Source organism: Ziziphus jujuba, chromosome 12 (assembly GCF_031755915.1).
Source record: "Ziziphus jujuba cultivar Dongzao chromosome 12, ASM3175591v1".
Lineage (NCBI taxonomy): Eukaryota > Viridiplantae > Streptophyta > Magnoliopsida > Rosales > Rhamnaceae > Ziziphus > Ziziphus jujuba.
The window spans coordinates 11,925,458-11,945,452 of record NC_083390.1 but is presented as its reverse complement, the minus strand read 5'-3'; the positions used below and the strand labels follow the sequence as shown (position 1 = coordinate 11,945,452).

General features: G+C 32.1%; 1 protein-coding gene across 2 annotated transcripts; it reads left to right on the top strand.

Annotated features, from left to right (window-relative positions):
* The first annotated feature begins 2,574 nt into the window (after positions 1-2,574).
* LOC107429006 (probable methyltransferase PMT2) lies at positions 2,575-7,199 on the top strand. Of its 2 annotated transcripts, none has more exons than XM_048462681.2 (7): positions 2,575-2,876; positions 3,655-4,306; positions 4,444-4,654; positions 4,744-5,032; positions 5,463-5,852; positions 5,980-6,057; positions 6,720-7,199. In XM_048462681.2, the coding sequence occupies exons 2-7, from the start codon at positions 3,662-3,664 to the stop codon at positions 6,961-6,963; spliced, it is 1,857 nt and encodes a 618-aa protein (XP_048318638.1). In that variant the 5' UTR covers positions 2,575-2,876; positions 3,655-3,661; the 3' UTR covers positions 6,964-7,199. The 2 variants fall into 2 exon arrangements, with proteins under 2 accessions (XP_048318638.1, XP_015895102.1); XM_016039616.4 differs by having other exon boundaries at positions 2,576-3,029.
* Positions 7,200-19,995: the final 12,796 nt, after the last annotated feature.

Sequence of the window (19,995 nt, the reverse complement as noted above, 5' to 3'; positions counted from 1 at the left end):
TTTTATTTAAAATTAAGGCCGCAAAAAGGAAAAATTTACTTTCATCATTGGGATGAACTCGAAGCCTTTCCGCTAGGTTTGATAATCGATCAAAGTAAGACTCCAGGCTAACTAATTGCTCATCATTCCATCTAATGCTCTAAGGTGATGCCAATCAAAGGGCTCTAGTCACACTACACCGAAAAAAGAGGTGAATTTCATCTTCAATACGGTCACAACCATGAGGGCAATTCCACCGGATCATATCTTACCTTACTCCCCTTTTGTTTTTGGAATTTAGTTAGTAGAGATGGAACTGTAATTTTATATATTCTTTATTTCGTTTTGATATAGTATTTTTTTAAGGAAACAAAATGTATGATCAATGAATAGTTGTGTATTTTTTATTTATTTGTTAATTAATGAAACATAGACAAAAATAAAATTGTTTAAAGAAAAAGTAACAAACACATGGCATTCAAAAAAAATTAAAACGGTTGGTTTATAAACAAAAATTGTCGTTTTCCTCTAAATTCGGACCTAAAAAGAATCTATTTGGAATTAGAATCCCCGTTGATGTTTTACCTAAAAAATTAGTTAAAAGAGACCCAAAAAAAGAAAAAAAATAGAGAGTATCACTTTAGTCAAGTTTCACTCATGAAAGTTGCAATCAAAGTTTGGTGGTTTTCCAAAATTGTCAAGTAGGAATTTGAACGAGCTTGCATTAATAAGATCCTAAACCAATATAGCATGACTCAAAATACAAAATATATATATATATATATATAGCCTTATTTGTTATAGCTTTTGACAAATTGTTTTTAACTTTAAAAGTGTTTTTTAGATAATTCTCTAAAATGATTCAAACTTTTAAGAGGATTTCTATCTATTCAAAATTTTGAAGTGTTAAGAATATCATCTTAAAAAAGTTTTTTGAAAAAAAAAAAAGTAAAAAAAAAAAAAAATTATAGCAAATAATGACTTAACAAAAAAATTCCTCATGTCGGTGGTCCAAAAATGTCACTGTGTTTTAGTAAGATTGAAAGTCCAAATGTACACAATGAAAGTCCAAATCTACATAATGAAAAGGATGGCAACCTACCACCAGACTATTTACCACTCGAAAGCTGATCCTTTGGCACCAGTTGAAGTTAAACGATTGGAGGTCCTACGCGTAAATTCCGTACGCCATCTTGTATCGGATCCATTCCAATGGTCTACTTCTCGTCCCACTTATGACTCCTAAATCCGATGTCCAAGGAGGTGGGACCCAATCCCGATACCTCCATCATCGCCAACTGTGTTTTTTATTTTTATTTTATTTTTAGTGGCTTTTTTACGAAAGGAATCTAATCTCAGTAGTTGTCGCGTGGGTCCCTCTACAGTCCAGACACTCACCGGGTCGCACGAAAGGTTAAGATACGGAGGGTCATGCAATGCGCATTGCGCATCCGTGCCTACTATTGCAAACGCGTAGTCCCATTATTTTATTTTATTTTAATTAATTAATTTATTTTTCTGAAAGGGTAGTCTCATAATTAACCTGGGGATGACTATTCAATTACACATTTTTTTTCATTTTCAAAAAAAAAAAAAAAACAAAAAAAAACCACTGTACATTCTCCCCCCTTTATTAATGTCAAAAAAATAAAAAAAATAGATTAAATACATTTTGCCTTTTAAATATTATTTTTTTACATTTTATATTTTAAATTTAGAAAAGTGCCACATTGTTGTTTGAACTATTATTTTTTGGTTATTTTAATGTAATTTTAAAATTCACAAATGAATTTTAAAATTACATTAAAATAACCAAAAAATAATAGTTCAAAATAATTTTTCAATTGAGTTATATTAATTGTTTATGATTAATTTTATAAAATTTTACTAGGAAAAAGTCATAAATAGATTTAATTGATGAAAAATAATAATTAAAAAGGTACTGTTATATTTTTTAAAATTTAAATAGTATAATATAAAAAGATGTTATAGTTGAGAAAAGCAAAATGTTTTTAACCCTAAAAATACCTATATAATTTTTTTCACTTATTTTCTTGCTACAAAACCTTTTACGTATTTTGTGAAAACAAGACCTTTTACATTGGTTTTGAAAATCTTGCCAATTCCAATTATATATTTTGATATATTAAATTTGATAAAATTAAAGGTACTAAACTTGTGAAATAAGTAATTAAAGCACCTACAATTTATTTTGTTTTGTTTTAAAAAAGCTTTTTTATTTTTTATTTATTTTTTATATGATTAATTTTGTTAAATGCATTAAAAAAATAATATAATTAAACTAAATTGGTAGAAAAATAATAGTTCTAAATGTAAGATATATTATTGTTTTTAGTAATAATGGAAAAAATGTAGTAACCCACATCGCTAAACAATGGTATCATTTCAAAAGATAATTTTATTAAAAAACTTAAAACAAAAAAAGACCGAGATATCATGCCGTACGGTATTTTATGATTTGCTCTAAATTTTTTTGTTTTGTTATAAGACCAATTTACCAAACCAATAAATAAAGAGAGAGAAACAGACAGAGAAGACGTGGGTATGGTATGGAACAATGGACCGTATTTGGATATAGATATTTCAAATAGTTAATGGAAATGGAGTTCTATTTATTTCTTTATTAAAATAGTTTAATCATTAAAGAACAAATAAAAAAAAACAGTAATAGCGGAATTTCCAAAATCGCAAAATATAAAAATCGTTTTCGAGGGGAAAAAGGAACTGAGCGATCGACGAGACGGTCTTTTTTTCAGAGGCTTCCCGACACGTTTCGTAGCGGGTTTAGATCCATAAACCCTTTTGTTTTTTACAGCCACTCCCGTACTCTCCATCATCTCCCACTCGATCGTTCGCAAAAAGGGCCAGATTATAGAGTGGGGACTCTCTCTCTATCTATCTATCAATCCACCTCTATCACTTTTTTTTTTTTTTTTTTTGTTTGTTTGTTTTTTTTTTTTTTTATATAATTTTTTTTGGGGTCTGTGACTTGGAGATCTTGGAGCTGAGTTCGCTTTTCTTTACGATTGGTAAGCGATCTAATCTGTTGGGTTTGCTTTAATTTTTCCTTTAATGGAGTAATTGATAATGGATTAGACTGTTGTTTTAGTTATTGTGTGCTAGTTTGCTGTTTGAAGTTTGAGTTTACAGTCTGAAGAAGTTTGGAAGAGTAATATCAAGTTTGATTGGATTGAATTCAGTAATGCACATATGAAAGTTTTATCTGCTTCACTTTTCTGAGTAAATGATGAGGAAAATACTTGCTTTGAACTGATAATTTCCAGTAAATTTGGAATCTTTTGGTTCATAGTCAGATGTTTGAATAATACAAGGTTCTATTGCTGTTAATGCAGATAATTGTTGTTGTATCGGCTTATACTTCTTTTTTGGGTTAAGATTGCCAGATTTGGTTTGATTTGTTGTTGGTTTTCTTGTTTTTTCTCTTTTTTATTTTTATTTTTTTGGGTTGTAATTATTTATGTTTTTATCAGATTCTATATTTCTGATGTGAACATGAGGGAAACACACAAGATCTTTGTTGGATTATTGTTTTTTGGTGATATTGCTACGTTAGATTTGAGTTTCACTTTGCTTTTCCTGTCTCTTTCATTTTTGTTTTGTTTTTTTTTTTTTTTTTTTAATATACATTTTCAGGTGCTACATGGCAACGAAAACGAACTCCGATGGTAGGACTAGGAGTTCAGTACAGATCTTTATAGTAGCTGGTTTGTGCTGTTTCTTCTATATATTGGGTGCGTGGCAGAGGAGTGGATTTGGGAAGGGTGATAGTATAGCTTTTGAAATTACTAAGAGTGGGGCAGATTGCAACATAGTTCCAAATTTGAGTTTTGATACACATCATGGTGGTGACACCGGGAGTATCACCGAAAGTGAACTGGAAACAAAGGTTTTTGAACCATGCAAGGCAAAGTACACTGATTACACGCCCTGTCAAGATCAAAGGCGTGCTATGACCTTCCCAAGGGAAAATATGTATTATAGAGAGAGACATTGTCCTCCTGAGGAAGAAAAGTTACATTGCCTAATCCCAGCACCTAAGGGATATGTAACTCCATTTCCCTGGCCAAAAAGCCGTGACTATGTGCCATATGCAAATGCACCATATAAGAGTTTGACAGTCGAGAAGGCTATCCAGAACTGGATACAATATGAAGGAAATGTTTTTCGGTTCCCTGGTGGGGGCACACAGTTTCCTCAAGGAGCTGATAAATATATTGATCAGCTTGCTTCTGTGATACCAATTCGTAATGGGACGGTTAGAACTGCACTGGACACTGGTTGTGGGGTATGTTTTCTTCCCCAAGTCATTTGCAAATCTTTTAAAAACTCAGATGGACCCTTTTTATCCTTATTCTGCCCTTGAGAAGAGTCTTTTTTAACTGCATGATCTTTATGATTCTAGCATTTGCTTTTCTTTCTCAGGTTGCTAGTTGGGGTGCATACCTTATGAGTAGAAATGTCATTACCATGTCTTTTGCACCAAGAGACTCACATGAAGCACAGGTCCAATTCGCTCTTGAAAGGGGTGTACCTGCTGTTATTGGTGTTCTAGGTACAATAAAGCTGCCGTATCCATCTAGAGCCTTTGACATGGCTCATTGTTCTCGTTGCTTAATTCCATGGGGAGGAAATGGTGAGAAATACATTCTAAACTAAAACAGTTTTCTTGTGCATTTTGTAATATTTCATATGATGAAAATGAATTTGGATCTCTGTTCATAGATGGAACCTATTTGATGGAAGTTGACCGAGTTCTTAGGCCTGGGGGTTATTGGGTGCTTTCTGGTCCTCCCATCAATTGGAGGACCAATTACAAAGCTTGGCAGCGTTCCAAGGAGGAACTTCAGGAGGAACAACGAAAAATTGAAGAAATTGCTAAACTTCTTTGCTGGGAGAAGAAATCTGAGAAGGGTGAAATTGCCGTTTGGCAAAAGAGGGTAAATGCTGATTCATGCAGACGAGATGGTTCTCAAGCTAACTTCTGCAAATCTGCTGACCCAGATGATGTTTGGTATGGTGCTGTGCTTGGAATTGTATATTATATTCTTGGATTTCTGTGTGCAAGTTGGATGGTTACATCGTTTTGACATTAAATGGATTGTGAAATTCTTGGTAATTCTATATAGCTTTATAAGTATGATGTATGCAAGATTTTGTTGGCCAATGCTAGTAGTGTGCTCGTCATTATCAAATATTATGTGTTCATCTCTTTCAGTTAATATTACTAATGTTGTTATTACATTTATTTTTTTATGTGCTAACATTACTTTGGAATAATCATACTCAGGCATTAGGATTATCAGCTAACTTAACTATGATTTTAGGATCTGGGAACAAAACATTCCTAAAATTGAAAGAAACCACAAGTAGTGACCTTTTTAGTAATCTTTAACCTAAACCCTTGGCTTTTCTAAAGTTTGCTTCTTTGTGGTGACTATTAGGTATAAGAAAATGGAGTCATGCATTACTCCTTTTCCTGCCGCTAATACTCCCGATGAAGTTGCTGGTGGACAACTGAAGCCCTTTCCGAAGAGGCTTTATGCGATACCACCTAGAATTGCGAGTGGCTCTGTTCCTGGAGTTTCTACAGAGACATATGAAGAGGATAACCAAACATGGAAGAAGCATGTGAATGCTTATAAAAAAATCAATAGACTACTTGATTCAGGAAGGTATCGCAATATTATGGATATGAATGCTGGTTTAGGTGGTTTTGCTGCTGCACTCCAATCTCCAAAATTGTGGGTCATGAATGTGATGCCCACAATAGCTGAGAAAAACACACTCGGTGTGATATATGAGCGGGGATTAATTGGCATCTATCATGACTGGTACCACTTTCTGAACTTTTTCCTCCCTAAATTTTTGGCGGCTTGTAGTTAATGCCTTTTGAGTTCTATTTGCACAATTTTTGTGGATCAATACTCATTTTCTTTTTCATTGGTATTGCTGTTTCAGGTGTGAAGCTTTCTCGACATACCCGAGGACATATGACCTCATTCATGCTAATGGTGTTTTCAGTTTGTACAAGGACAAGTGAGTATTACTCCAGTATCATGCATTATTCTCAAGTATTCAATTTTTTTGGCTCTCTTAAGTTTATTGTACCCTTGACTGATGGAATGGGTTTGGTCTTTCTATTATAGGAGGTATAATAGGTACAGTAGAGCTTTGTTTGAGAAGACGATCATTTAAATCTGAAATGGAGATTTCTGACAAAAAAAAAAATATATATATATATATATATTTCTAAAATGGAGAAAATTTGCTTGATGCCAAAGAGAGTCTCTATCTAGATATTAATTGGTTGGCTACGTTGCATACTCAAAAATGCTAAGCTGATTATGGTGCTCATCGGGCCTGGTTTCACTGAATTTGGCTGATATTTTAAACATTCGGAGTGTTCTCTTTTTTTTTTTTTTTTGTTGTTGTTGTTGCTACCTTTCAGCTTTCAAGAAACATTATAAAGATTTGCCAGTTTTATCATAGTTTGATTGGCCACCCACTTTATTGGCCTTATCACTTAGTCGTGATCCCTTTAGGTGTGTTGAATATAAACCTCAAGTAGAATATTTAGTAAATGAACCTGATCTATGGATGGATCAACCATTTTCATTTTAGCATTCCATTTATAAATATAGAAATATTTAAAGTTATGTTTCTTATGCCTCTTTAACATGTCTGTAAACTGATGCCAGATGCAATATGGAGGACATTCTTCTGGAGATGGACAGGATTTTGCGACCGGAAGGTGCGGTCATATTCCGTGATGAAGTTGATGTACTAATTAAGGTGAAGAAAACAGTTGGAGGCATGAGATGGGATACCAAAATGGTAGACCATGAGGATGGCCCCCTCGTGCCCGAGAAGATATTGGTCGCTGTCAAGCAGTATTGGACTGTAGATGGCAACTCCACTTCCACACAACGAAGTCAAAGATAGAACTGGGCCTTGGCATGATTCTTAGTTGGCAATGCTCTTTGATGCAAAGTCGTACCATGGATTTATTCATTTTGCCCTTAGCATTTTTGTTGGACGACATTAGTACGTAAAATAGAGAGGGGTTTGTACGATTTACACTGATCTGATATCTGTGCCACTGTTTCTTTATAGTAATTTATTAGCAGACAGCTAAAAAGCTATGCTTGTAACGTTTATGGAATTATTCTTTTCGTTTTTATCTCAGTCCCTTATTTAACTTCTTGTATTTGCCAAGTCAAATTTCATGCAAAATTCTAATCTTTGATATTGGATTATCAAATTTTTAAAGCATGATATGCTGAAGATTCTGTATTTTGTATGCTAAAATGGAGTTTACCATGTCAAGCTCACGTGGCTAGGAATTTCCATAATTTTGACAAGCTTTGATTGCAATTTTTTAACTTCTAAGTATTGCAAAAACGAAGAGGATGCAAAGAAGAAAACTAGTTGTTTTTCCAGTTTAATAAAATGTATTTCCTCGTCAGAATTATAGGGTTAGTGGAATGTGAATGACTTTGATTGGAAATCCAATTTACCTCCATGCAAAAAGACAACAGAGAACAAAAACTTCCTAGTGCTGCATTGTGCCTAATTCCTTACTTGGAATGATAAATGTTCATGAACTTGCAACACTACATTTAGAGTAGCACAAAAGTGGAACAGATCCAATTTTCACCGAGGGAATTTGCAACACTACATTAGAGTAACACAAAAGTGGAATAGATCCAATTTTCAACGAGGGGATGACTGCAGCCGACTGCTTACAAGATGGAGAGGCTCAAATTCATTTTTTTTTTTAAATAAATAAAAAATTAAAACAATAAGACCAACCAAGAAAGGGATACTTTTTTGGACAAATAAAAATGGAGGGCCACATTTCTATCCGAGCATTACTTAAAAAAAAAAAAAAAATTTATTTGTTATCATTAATCAAAATCATCAAATATTTATATGTTAAATACTAAAAATTTTATGCCAAACGTTATGGTTTTTCATTTAAGATCTAAGTTTTAAAAGGTTAAAATCGATTTAAATGCATCCAACTACTAATTGATATATAAGCGTGAATCTGATTAGTGATGATGATCAACGATACAAATGGTAATACTCTTACCCAAATAGCCTCTATCCAACATAAACCATTGATATACAGGACTTCTCACAATGCACAAGTATGTATTTTCACTCTCATAAATATATGTGGGATCCACATGTACAGTCCACTTTATTATAAGTGCGGGATTATGTAATTTCAAGTATTGTGGATTATTTTCATAAGCACACACCTAAATCGGAAGACCCATAGCCTAATGCCCTACCCCATGGATATCATATGGTTTGGAATCAGTGACGGGAACTAGTAGGCATGACTACAGAGAAACCCATGACCTTTCCACCAAACCACTTGAGAGTTAGCCTTACCAATTTAAAAAAAAAAAATATATATATATATATATATATAAAATTCCAGCCAAAAGGAAATTGACTTAAAAGTGAGTGTTCAATTGAGTTGGGCCTTTCATCTACCTGCTGCTCTAGATCTGTGGACTTCATATATACCTTTAAAAGCATCATCAAAAAAAAATTTTAAAAATAAAAAATATTTTTTGTATAATAAAAATATTTTTATATTTAAAGAATTAAATTTTAAAATCTCCTCCAACAATATTTTTTATATCATATTTTTTATTTTTATTTTTCAATAAATATTTATTGTTATGTTTCTTTCCCTCATTGTTTTAGTTTTTTTACTAGAGTTTCTTCTTAATTATTTTGTTATTTTTTTTCATTTTTAACATAGTGGTCTTGGAATTTAATAATCATTAAATATTAGAGAGTGTTTTTGCTTCTCCAAATTTGAAGATTCAAACTCATTCTGTATTTTAAAAAATTAAAATACAAAATGAGTTGGAAGCTATTTTTACATATTTCCTCTTTAAAATAAAGATATAAAAAATCCCTTTGGAGATGCTCTTAGGTCTTTAGAAACTATAGTAATTAAGGCCCTTGCCCTTTTTTTTTTTTTTTATTTGTTTTTGTTTTGTCTTTTGAAAATGAAAGACTATTTAAGAAGAAGTAGAAATACAAATACATCTTGAATAGCATCAGAAAGCCAATCAAGGTCTTCTTTTTCAAAAGAATCCACATACCTAATGGACAACGAGCTATTTTGTGGGCCCTATTAGTACTTCTATAGTTATAAAGACATTGAAAGTTGCTAAGAAGAGAAAGTACGGATTGAATCCCTTAACAAAAACAATTTGCATCAACTCCATTACGCTGGCTTTTAATCAACAAAATTGCACCCAACGAATCACTAACAACTTGGCATGAAAGAATCCTGATTCCAAGCAAATTAGGATAGCATCCCTGATTCTCACTAGTTCAGTAGTCAGAGAATTCCAAGCACTAGAGTAAGGATGAGCAATAGCAGCCATTAATTCAGCCTTTGAATTCCAAATAACTCCATGCCAAAAGCCTTACAAATTGTTGCATCCATATTCATCTTTAACTTATCCCCAACCGAAGGATGCCAATTTTGAGCAACTGTTATGAGCTTGTCACGAGCTTCCTTATTATAAGCGTCCATGTACTCCATATGCAAACCCACCACCGAATTGAGAAGCAACTCATCAAATTTTGGCAATGATCCATAAATAATAGTGTTTCAACAATGCCAAATACTCTATGTGATCAGCAAACGTACCAAATTATCTCATCTTAAGAATTGAATAAAACGCAGTTTGTTTCCACACAAACTTTGCATTGGGATACTGCCATAAAGCATGGAGACTAGTTTCCTCGCCACCCTCACAAAGAGAACAACGAGCATTAACTAAAACTTTCCTACTAACCAAACTGGAAGAACATAGAAAACCTTCATAACATGCTTTCCACGTAAAAACTTTCACTTCATGCATAATTTCCATCTTCTAAATTGCACGGCATAAATATTTTGCTTTTAGATCACTTGAACAACCCAAAAAAGCTCCTCTACCTATTTTCCTTCTGACCCAATAACCGGACCTCACTGTATATAGTCTCAATTGAGTAAAATACCAAACATATCGATCTTCCTTTCCAAGACCTCCAATAGACATATTTAAAATAATATTAAATTTACCTGACGAAAAGGATACATAAACCAATTCAGTATTCCATTGCCAGAATCAATTATAAGGTAAAAAACAAGAGCATTTTCACCAAGGATCGGAGAAGAAAGAATCTATAAGGATCCATTATATGGCAACCTTGAATCCTTATAAATGAAAATACCTTGTCGATCACCAATCCATCAAATACCACCATTTTAAAGAATCCCTCTACCGTAATAAAGACTTCTCTATAAATGAGGTTGAGTCCCTAATCTAGCCTTTTAAAAAGACGTATTTGAAAAATAACGAGCCTTTAGCACTTGACAAGCTGAACACTTTGAAAACTTTATTAATCTCCAGCATTGTTTAGCTAAGAGAGCTCTATTAAACTCTCAAAAGATCGAAAGCCCAGTCCTCCTAAATATTTTAGCTGACACATTCAATCCTAGCTAGTCCAATTAATGCCGTTGTTATTGTCGGAGTGACCCCACTAAAAGACAGCCATTATCCTATTCAATTCATGCAATGAATGCTTTTACAATTTAAAGCAACTCATACTATAATTTGGAATAGATTGAGCTATTGATTTTACCAAAACTTCCTTCTCCACTTTAGAAAGCAACTTTCCTTTCCATCTTGCAATGTTCTTCCAAACCCAATCCTTTATTGATTGAGAAACCTGAATTTTTTTCCTGTTAATAAAAGAAATTAAATCCTACGTACTTACCATGACCATCCTCACTTTGAACCTGGGATTTATTTTTGAAAAAACCCTGTAATCCTGAGGTGTGTTTAGACTACATATAGCAGCTATTTTCCTTTTAAGTCATTTTCTTGACTCGAAGCTCTCTCATATTGATTCAATATAACATTCATTTCCATTTGCTTTAGCACAGAAAATACTATCATCTACGAAGAATAAATGAGATACATAAGAAGCACTCCTTGCAACCCTAATACCTTTGAGACTTACCAAAGAACTTGCTTTTGTTGAAGTGTGGCAATTTTGCCACTTGATGGTGCATGTCACCGGCTAGCATGCACACCTTGGTATCAAATCCTTTCCTTTTATGAGTTTATATTTTTTGTATGTTTTTAATTGATGCAAGGTATATTTTGATAATGTTTTGTGCGTAAGTTATGTATGCAAAATTATAAGCAAGATTATGCACAAAAGAGTAGGAATGTTATGCTTGAAATGCCTATGGTGCTGGATTCATAATTTCCAGCAACATAGTTCCACTATTTATCTTATATCTCAGGTTTCAAATGGATTTTTGGGCTGAAATTTTGAGGGATGTCTACAGACATATATAGAAGACTATGGTTTAAATTTCAGGTCAAAATGACATGGGAAAGTCCATTTTCTATTCCAAATAGATTGCTGTATCTGATGGGCCCAGTATGCAGAGTATGGGTCAGCTTTGAAGCTGTTTGGCCCATGATCCGGTTCCAGAACTTTCCTAGCTCTTGGAAAAATATTTATTGATGACCAAGGATGCTTCAAACCAAGTTTCATAAGCAGATACAAAGGGGAACTAAGTAGGTGAAGCTAGTTTGGTTGTTTACCCAAACTAGTTAAACAATAGGAACTTAGTTCAAAACCATGTGCCAGTTTTTACTATATTTGGAATAGACATGTTGCAGCTGGTTTTTGACTCTTTTGTGTATGAAAAGTTAGGTGTTGACCATTTTACTTTTTAAATTCCAAATACTTTACTCATTTTGTAAGCTCACATGCTTGGCATGTGTGAACTAGTTGTAATTTCAAGCTTATATTGTAAAATGAATGAAATGGCTACACATCCAAGCCTCATTTTTCAAAAGCAATGTGGTCCCCTTCTTCTTATCTCTTCTTCAACACCTTAGAACACTCTAGGAACCCTAAAAACCAGAAAACACCATAACCAAAACCTAAAAACACAACTCACACACAACCATTCCCAAGAGCATCACCAAAAGCTTGCTTGTTGCTAACACTTCAAGCTAGCTTGCTCTTGGTCATAACCTTCTCACCCCAACAGCTTTCTTAAACAAACAGGACAACTCTTTAGCACAATAAAAATAAATAAGAAGAAAGAGGATCTCCTTGCCTCAAACCTCAACTAGGACTAATCATCTCACTAGCCTTTCCATTCACAAGAATAGAATAAGAAACAATGGAAATTCATTCCGTGATTAAATTAATCCAACTATTATTAAATCCCATTACCTCCATCGTTCGTGGAATAAAACTCCATTCAGCCCTATTACATGTCCAGCTCATATCCATCTTCAAATCCATTATGAACTCATTTCCAAGCGTCTTATTGCTAATAGTATACATAGTTTCAAATGCGTCTTGAAGCTCATGATAATGATGAGGAACAAGGAAATGATGAAGGTGCTGCCCATGATGATGAATATGATAAGAATGAGCTAGAAATCTCCATAGGGGCTGATTTGGAGATTGGTGATGGTGTGAGAGGCACAAGACCTCTTAATGAGATTTATGAAAGGTGTAATGTGGCATTGAGTGATCCAATCAATGTCCATGAGGCTATGGCAAGAAAAGAGTGGAGACAAGCCATGCAAGATGAAATCAATGTGATAAACAAGAATGACACTTGGAGCTTGGTAACAAAACCGAAGGGAAAGAATGCTATTGGGGTGAAGTGGATCTTTAGGACCAAGTACAATCCGGATGGGTCCATAAATAAGCACAAGGCAAGGCTTGTTGTCAAAGGATATGCACAACAAGCCGGTGTGGATTATGGAGAGACTTTTGCACCGGTTGCAAGGATGGAAACCATAAGACTTCTTCTTGCAATTTCGGCACAAAAGTCTTGGAAAGTATATCACCTTGATGTGAAGTCAGCCTTCTTGAATGGAATATTGAAGGAGGAGGTCTATGTTGTGCAACCCGAAGGTTTTGTGAAGAAAGGAAGTGAAGAGAAGGTATACAAGCTACACAAGGCCTTGTATGGCTTTAAACAAGCTCCTAGGGCATGGTATGCCAAGATAGATGGTTTTTTGACAAAGCATGGATTTAGGAGGAGTCCTAATGAGCCTACATTGTATATTAGGACTCATGGTTGCATGGTGTTGGTGTCTTTTTATGTTGATGACCTTCTAGTGACCGGTGGTAATGAGAAAGAAGTGAGCAACTTCAAAGGTGAGCTAGAATTGAACTTTGAGATGTCTAGCCTTGGAGAGATGAAATACTTTCTTGGAATTGAAGTTGTCCAATCATCCAACGGCATCTTCATATCTCAAGAAAGCTATGTGAAGGAGTTGCTCAAGAAGTTTGACATGGAGGATTGTAATAGCGTTGCCACACCTATGAATGAAGGCACCAAGTTGGTGAAGGATGATGATTCTCCAAAGGTAAATCCTTCCATCTATAGAAGTTTAATTGGTAGCCTTTTATATGTATGCTCTACTAGACCGGATATCATGTTTAGTGTGGCTGTTTTGTCAAGATTTATGCATAGTCCATCACAAAATCATCTTAGTTGTGCAAAAAGAATCTTAAGGTATTTGAAAGGTACTAGTGATTTTGGTATATGGTACAAGGATGGCATGAATGAAGCTTTGCTTGGTTATAGTGATAGTGATTGGGCTGGTTCTTTGGATGATAGCAAGAGCACATCGGGCTATATTTACACTCTTGGAAATGGTCCTTTCTCATGGAATTCCAAGAAGCAACAAACCGTTGCACAAAGCACTCCGGAAGCCGAGTATATTGCTTGCTCAAGTTATGCTAATCAAGGTGTTTGGCTTAGGAAATTATTGGAGGACTTGAGCTTGAAGCAAGAGGAAGCTACGGTAATATTGTGTGACAATACTTCAGCAATAGCAATTGCACAAAATCCAGTCCAACATGGGAGGACCAAGCATATACCGGTCAAGTATCATTCCTTAAGGGAATTTGAAGCACGTGGTGAAGTGAAGTTGGAGTATGTGACTTCCGAGGAGAACTTGGCGGATATCTTCACCAAGCCATTGGGAAAGAAGAGATTTGAGATGCTGAGAGGACTTCTCAATGTCTCATACAAAATTGCCAAGGAGGAGTGTTGAAGTGTGGCAATTTTGCCACTTGATGGTGCATGCCACCGGCTAGCATGCACACCTTGGTATCAAATCCTTTCCTTTCATGAGTTTATATTTTTTGTATGTTTTTAATTGATGCAAGGTATATTTTGATAATGTTTTGTGCCTAAGTTATGTATGCAAAATTATAGGCAAGATTATGCATAAAAGAGTAGGAATGTTATGCTTGAAATGCCTATGGTGCTGGATTCATAATTTCCAGCAACATAGTTCCACTATTTATCTTATATCTCAGGTTTCAAATGGATTTTTGGGCTGAAATTTTGAGGGATGTCTACAGACATATATAGAAGACTATGGTTTAAATTTCAGGTCAAAATGACATGGGAAAGTCCATTTTCTATTCCAAATAGATTGCTGTATCTGATGGGCCCAGTATGCAGAGTATGGGTCAGCTTTGGAGCTGTTTGGCCCATGATCCGGTTCCAGAACTTTCCTAGCTCTTGAAAAAATATTTATTGATGACCAAGGATGCTTCAAACCAAATTTCATAAGCAGATACAAAGGGGAACTAAGTAGGTGAAGCTAGTTTGGTTGTTTATCCAAACTAGTTAAACAATAGGAACTTAGTTCAAAACCATGTGCCAGTTTTTACTATATTTGGAATAGACATGTTGCAGCTGGTTTTTGACTCTTTTGTGTATGAAAAGTTAGGTGTTGACCATTTTACTTTTTAAATTCCAAATACTTTACTCATTTTGTAAGCTCACATGCTTGGCATGTGTGAACTAGTTGTAATTTCAAGCTTATATTGTAAAATGAATGAAATGGCTACACATCCAAGCCTCATTTTTCAAAAGCAACGTGGTCCCCTTCTTCTTATCTCTTCTTCAACACTTTAGAACACTCTAGGAACCCTAAAAACCAGAAAACACCATAACCAAAACCTAAAAACACAACTCACACACAACCATTCCCAAGAGCATCACCAAAAGCTTGCTTGTTGCTAACACTTCAAGCTAGCTTGCTCTTGGTCATAACCTTCTCACCCCAACAGCTTTCTTAAACAAACAGGACAACTCTTTAGCACAATAAAAATAAATAAGAAGAAAGAGGATCTCCTTGCCTCAAACCTCAACTAGGACTAATCATCTCACTAGCCTTTCCATTCACAAGAATAGAATAAGAAACAATGGAAATTCATTCCGTGATTAAATTAATCCAACTATTATTAAATCCCATTACCTCCATCGTTCGTGGAATAAAACTCCATTCAGCCCTATTACATGTCCAGCTCATATCCATCTTCAAATCCATTATGAACTCATTTCCAAGCGTCTTATTGCTAATAGTATACATAGTTTCAAATGCGACCATAATATTATAAAAAATCTGCCTACCTTGTACAAAATCACTTTGTTTAGAGGAAACTAGTTGAGGAAGAAAACATTGAAGTCTATTCACCAATGTTTTGGTAATAATTTTATAGACCACAGTACACAAACTTATAGGCCTATATTCTAAAACTTGCATAGTCTCTTTCACCTTAGGAATAAGTACTATCAATGTATGATAAATTGATCCCAAATCTCCTCCTTCATTCTAAAAATGCAAATATGCCTCAATAATGTCTGAACCAACAATTGGCCATTACTTTTGAAAAAAGAAAGTAGGCATACCATCAAATCTCGGAGCTTTAATTGGATGCATATGAAATAGATTCTGTGTAATTTCATCCCCAGTAAAAGACCCTCAACTAACTTAATGAACCTATAAACTAATAAGATGAAAAAGATAAACCATAGAATCAAATATAAAACACACAAATTATATATATATATATATATATATATGTAATTTAAAGAATTAAATTTATTCTGAACCAAACTAATAAAGTAATTTTATATTTTTTTTTTGTACACTTTGATTGACAAGAAATAATTACTTACCTCATTATTCTTTTATAAGTGGTTGGAGAAATTCGTGACCACCAAGCTATGCCTATGGATTTTAAGGAAATTAAGCTTCCAAGATCTTGTGTTATTCAAGTTTATTGATTTATCTCCTCTTTGAGTACAACTGCATTTTTGTGAACACTTAACTTGATACACGGAGAAATCTATGGTCCTAACCCATCATCGGGCAATAATGAACAATGTTATAAAATAATATGAATAATTAGAACATTATTTTAAACCATTCTCACATATAAGCTATATAAAACAATTGCGACATACATATCCAATATTTTAATTAGTAACGCATATATATAGACAGTCAGTATCTCTCATTAGTATACCTTGATGAAGTTCTATCAGAACTTCTCTTATCAGTCTTTCCATCTTCTTAAAGGCTAAAATTTAAATATGTATTGTCAAATGAAATATTAAAAATCCTAGAAGAGAAAAGTAAATCCTATTAGAACTCATATAAACTGAAAATGCATTTTCAAATCTTGGTAATTAAAGAAATCCAAAGGCTGATAAGGGAGGTTTTCCATAGATAATCCATCAAGATATCTTGATGAGAAACCAACTATATATATAGTTATGGCTAGATATATCAAGATATGCTAATAACTAACAATATATAAATGAATATATTAAGAAACCCGTTCAAAGTACAAAACTTTTTTTTTTCTCTATTAGATTGCGTGGAAAAAATCTAGTTAGTCCTTAGAATGTAATGTATTGATTCAATGCTCATCTATGTTTTCCATCATTAGAACAAAACTCCATCCATCTTTCCTCAGACAAGCAACCACAATTAAGCAAACACATTCCCTAAATGAACAGAAAGACAAAGTACTATATGAGGAACAACTAACCAAAATAAAAAATAAAAAATGATAGAGACTTATGTTGATAACGTTTTATAAAGTAACTAAACAAATCTATATAATATATAAAAAAAGAAGTGTATGCATGTGAAATATCTTTTTTTTTATATAATATATAAAAAAAGTTCAAAGTACAAAACTTTTTTTTTTCCTCTATTAGATTGCATGTGAAAAATCTAGTTAGTCCTTGAATGTAATGTATTGATTCAATGCTCATCTATGTTTAACATCATTAGACAAAACTCCATCCACCTTTCCTCAGACAAGCAACCACTATCAAGCAAACACATTCCCTAAATGTACAAAAAGACAAATTACTATATGAGGAAAACTAACCAGAATTAAAAAAAAAAATGATAGAGACTTATGTTGATAACATGTTATAAAGTAACTAAACAAATCTATATAATATATAAAAGAAGAAGTGTATGTGCCACATGTCAGCATACCCTTCTTTCAAATTCTCTCCAAAAGAACCATTTTTATTTTTATTTTTATTTTATTTATTATTAGTTATTATTTATTATTCATTATCTTATATTTTATGAATATAACTAAATATATATAAAATTAATTTTTGATATAAATATCCATAACTATCAAACAATTAATAAAATTACATATGGTAATAATTTTGAAATAAATTGAAAATAAATAAAACATTTGATTTTATCTTATTTACCAAATATATATTTATGGTCTAATTAGTATACATACATATTATTACAGAATCATACATATATATAGCCTAATATTAGATGGCCTAATTTATATTATAATGGAATTATAGCCTAAACATATACACATATATCATAACGGAATTATGGTGTAATTGTGGCCTAATATATATTTTAATAATATCTATTTAAAAAAATATAAAAATAAAATAAGGAAATTAACTACTAATAAGGAAAATGTTGACCTATTTACGAAATATCAATTTACCAACAAAATTTCCTCTTTCCACGATTATTTGATTTGTAAGCATTGTTTGTCACATATATTTATTGATGTATAGATTTCTCCAAAATATATAATAGTTACTTTTATCGTTTTTTTATTTTTTTATTTTTTCCTCATTAAGATGTCATTGAAGAAGCAAAATCAATTAAGCTTCCATATTATGCCTAAGATAAAGTAAATAAATTTTGTAGAAAATAAGAATCACAATCCCAAAACTTTACCAACAAAATCATCTATTTCCATGATTATTTGATTTGTAAGTATTGTTTGTCAGATAAATTTATTGATATATGGATTTTTCTAAAATTATATTTGTGTTTAGTATTTAATCAGATCTTCCCACTGACAGAATTTTAATACTCTTATTAAATGTAACGAGTTATCTTATCAGAAGAAATAAAAGCTGATGAATGAGAATGTGAGGAATTACTAAGGCCCCATTTGGAATAATTTCCTATGAAATATGTAAAATAAATAAGCTTATAATTCAATTTTAAGGCATTATTATGGTCGTGGTATACGTTTATATACCCTATAAATTTATTCTCTAGCCTATCATTATGAGATTTTCCTTTTAAAAGAAAATTACATATCAAGTATTACGATAGAAAAACACATTAATTTTATTCCTTTTTTCTTTTATTCTCTCGTTATGTTTCTTTCTGTTGGGACCAAAACAAAAATAGATGCCACAAATGAAAAGTTTAAAATGCACAAAAAAGGGTGCCCCAAATGAGTTGGTGGTCAATTATGCACATAAACAAAAATAAGTTAGACAATTAATTTCTATTGAGTATTTAATAGGATATAATAATAATAATAATCTATATAATATATAAAAGCAAGAGAGCAAGCAAAAAAATTTGCCATATTCATCCTCAAGTTCATTCTCTTCCCTCCAAAATCATTAAAAAAAATTACAATTTAAAAATAAAATTACCTTAAAAATACTATAATCTTAAAATCATTGCCATATTAGATAATGGAGGAGATATAGAGGATACTATTATTTCATTTAAGTCGAATTTTTTATCTAATCAAATTAAATATAAGGATTTAACATACAAAAGTTAATTATTTACAAAGAATCAAAAATATATTTGAATTTTAATTTTAATTTCATAGATGAAAAATATTATATAAATACATTTGAATTTGAATTAAATCATATCAATGCATTTGGATTTGAATTTAAATTTGAATTTTGTAGATGGAAAAAATTAAATAGGTAAACATTTTTTAATTAAATTTCATAAATAATCTACCTTATAAGGTAAAAATATATATATAGGATAAATAATAATAATAATAATAATAAATAATAATAATAAAATTACATTATGAGTATTTAATATATGAAAATTAATTATTTGCAAGGAACTAAAAAATACATTTGAATTGGAATTTGAATTTCATAGATGGAAAATATCATTTAAATACATTTGAATTTACATGTAAATTTCATAGATGGAAAATTAAATAGGAAAATTTCATAGATGAAAAAAATTATATAGGTAATTTTTGAATTTGAATTTCATAATTTAATAGTATTATATATAGAAGTCAAATTTACAGTTTTTAACACACTTTTATAGTATAGATTGAAAAAAATAATTCAAATATACTTATTAGTAATAAAACTTTTAAATAAATTTTCAAATATAATTAATTATTATAGATTATATTTAAGAATATCTATTATGGTCACATTATCTATTATGGTTATACATACTGTGCATTGCATGGAATGAATGCTAGTTTATACTAAAACAAAGACAATAGAAATGAATCAAATGCGGAGAAACTTTTCTCTACAATTGCTTGCAATTCTTTCATCTCAGGGACTCTAGTTATAGGTCATATATGAATATAAGTTACGAAAAATAACGGTCTTGGTAAATGACCGAATCAATATTTAGTGGTGGTTACATATGTTATATAAGTTATACATCTATATAAAAATGAGAATATGGGAGTTACATATTATATTGATGGGCATTCATAATAATTTAGTAGTAAATATCTATTAATTACAATTTTATTATTGGAAAATGGTGATGAACC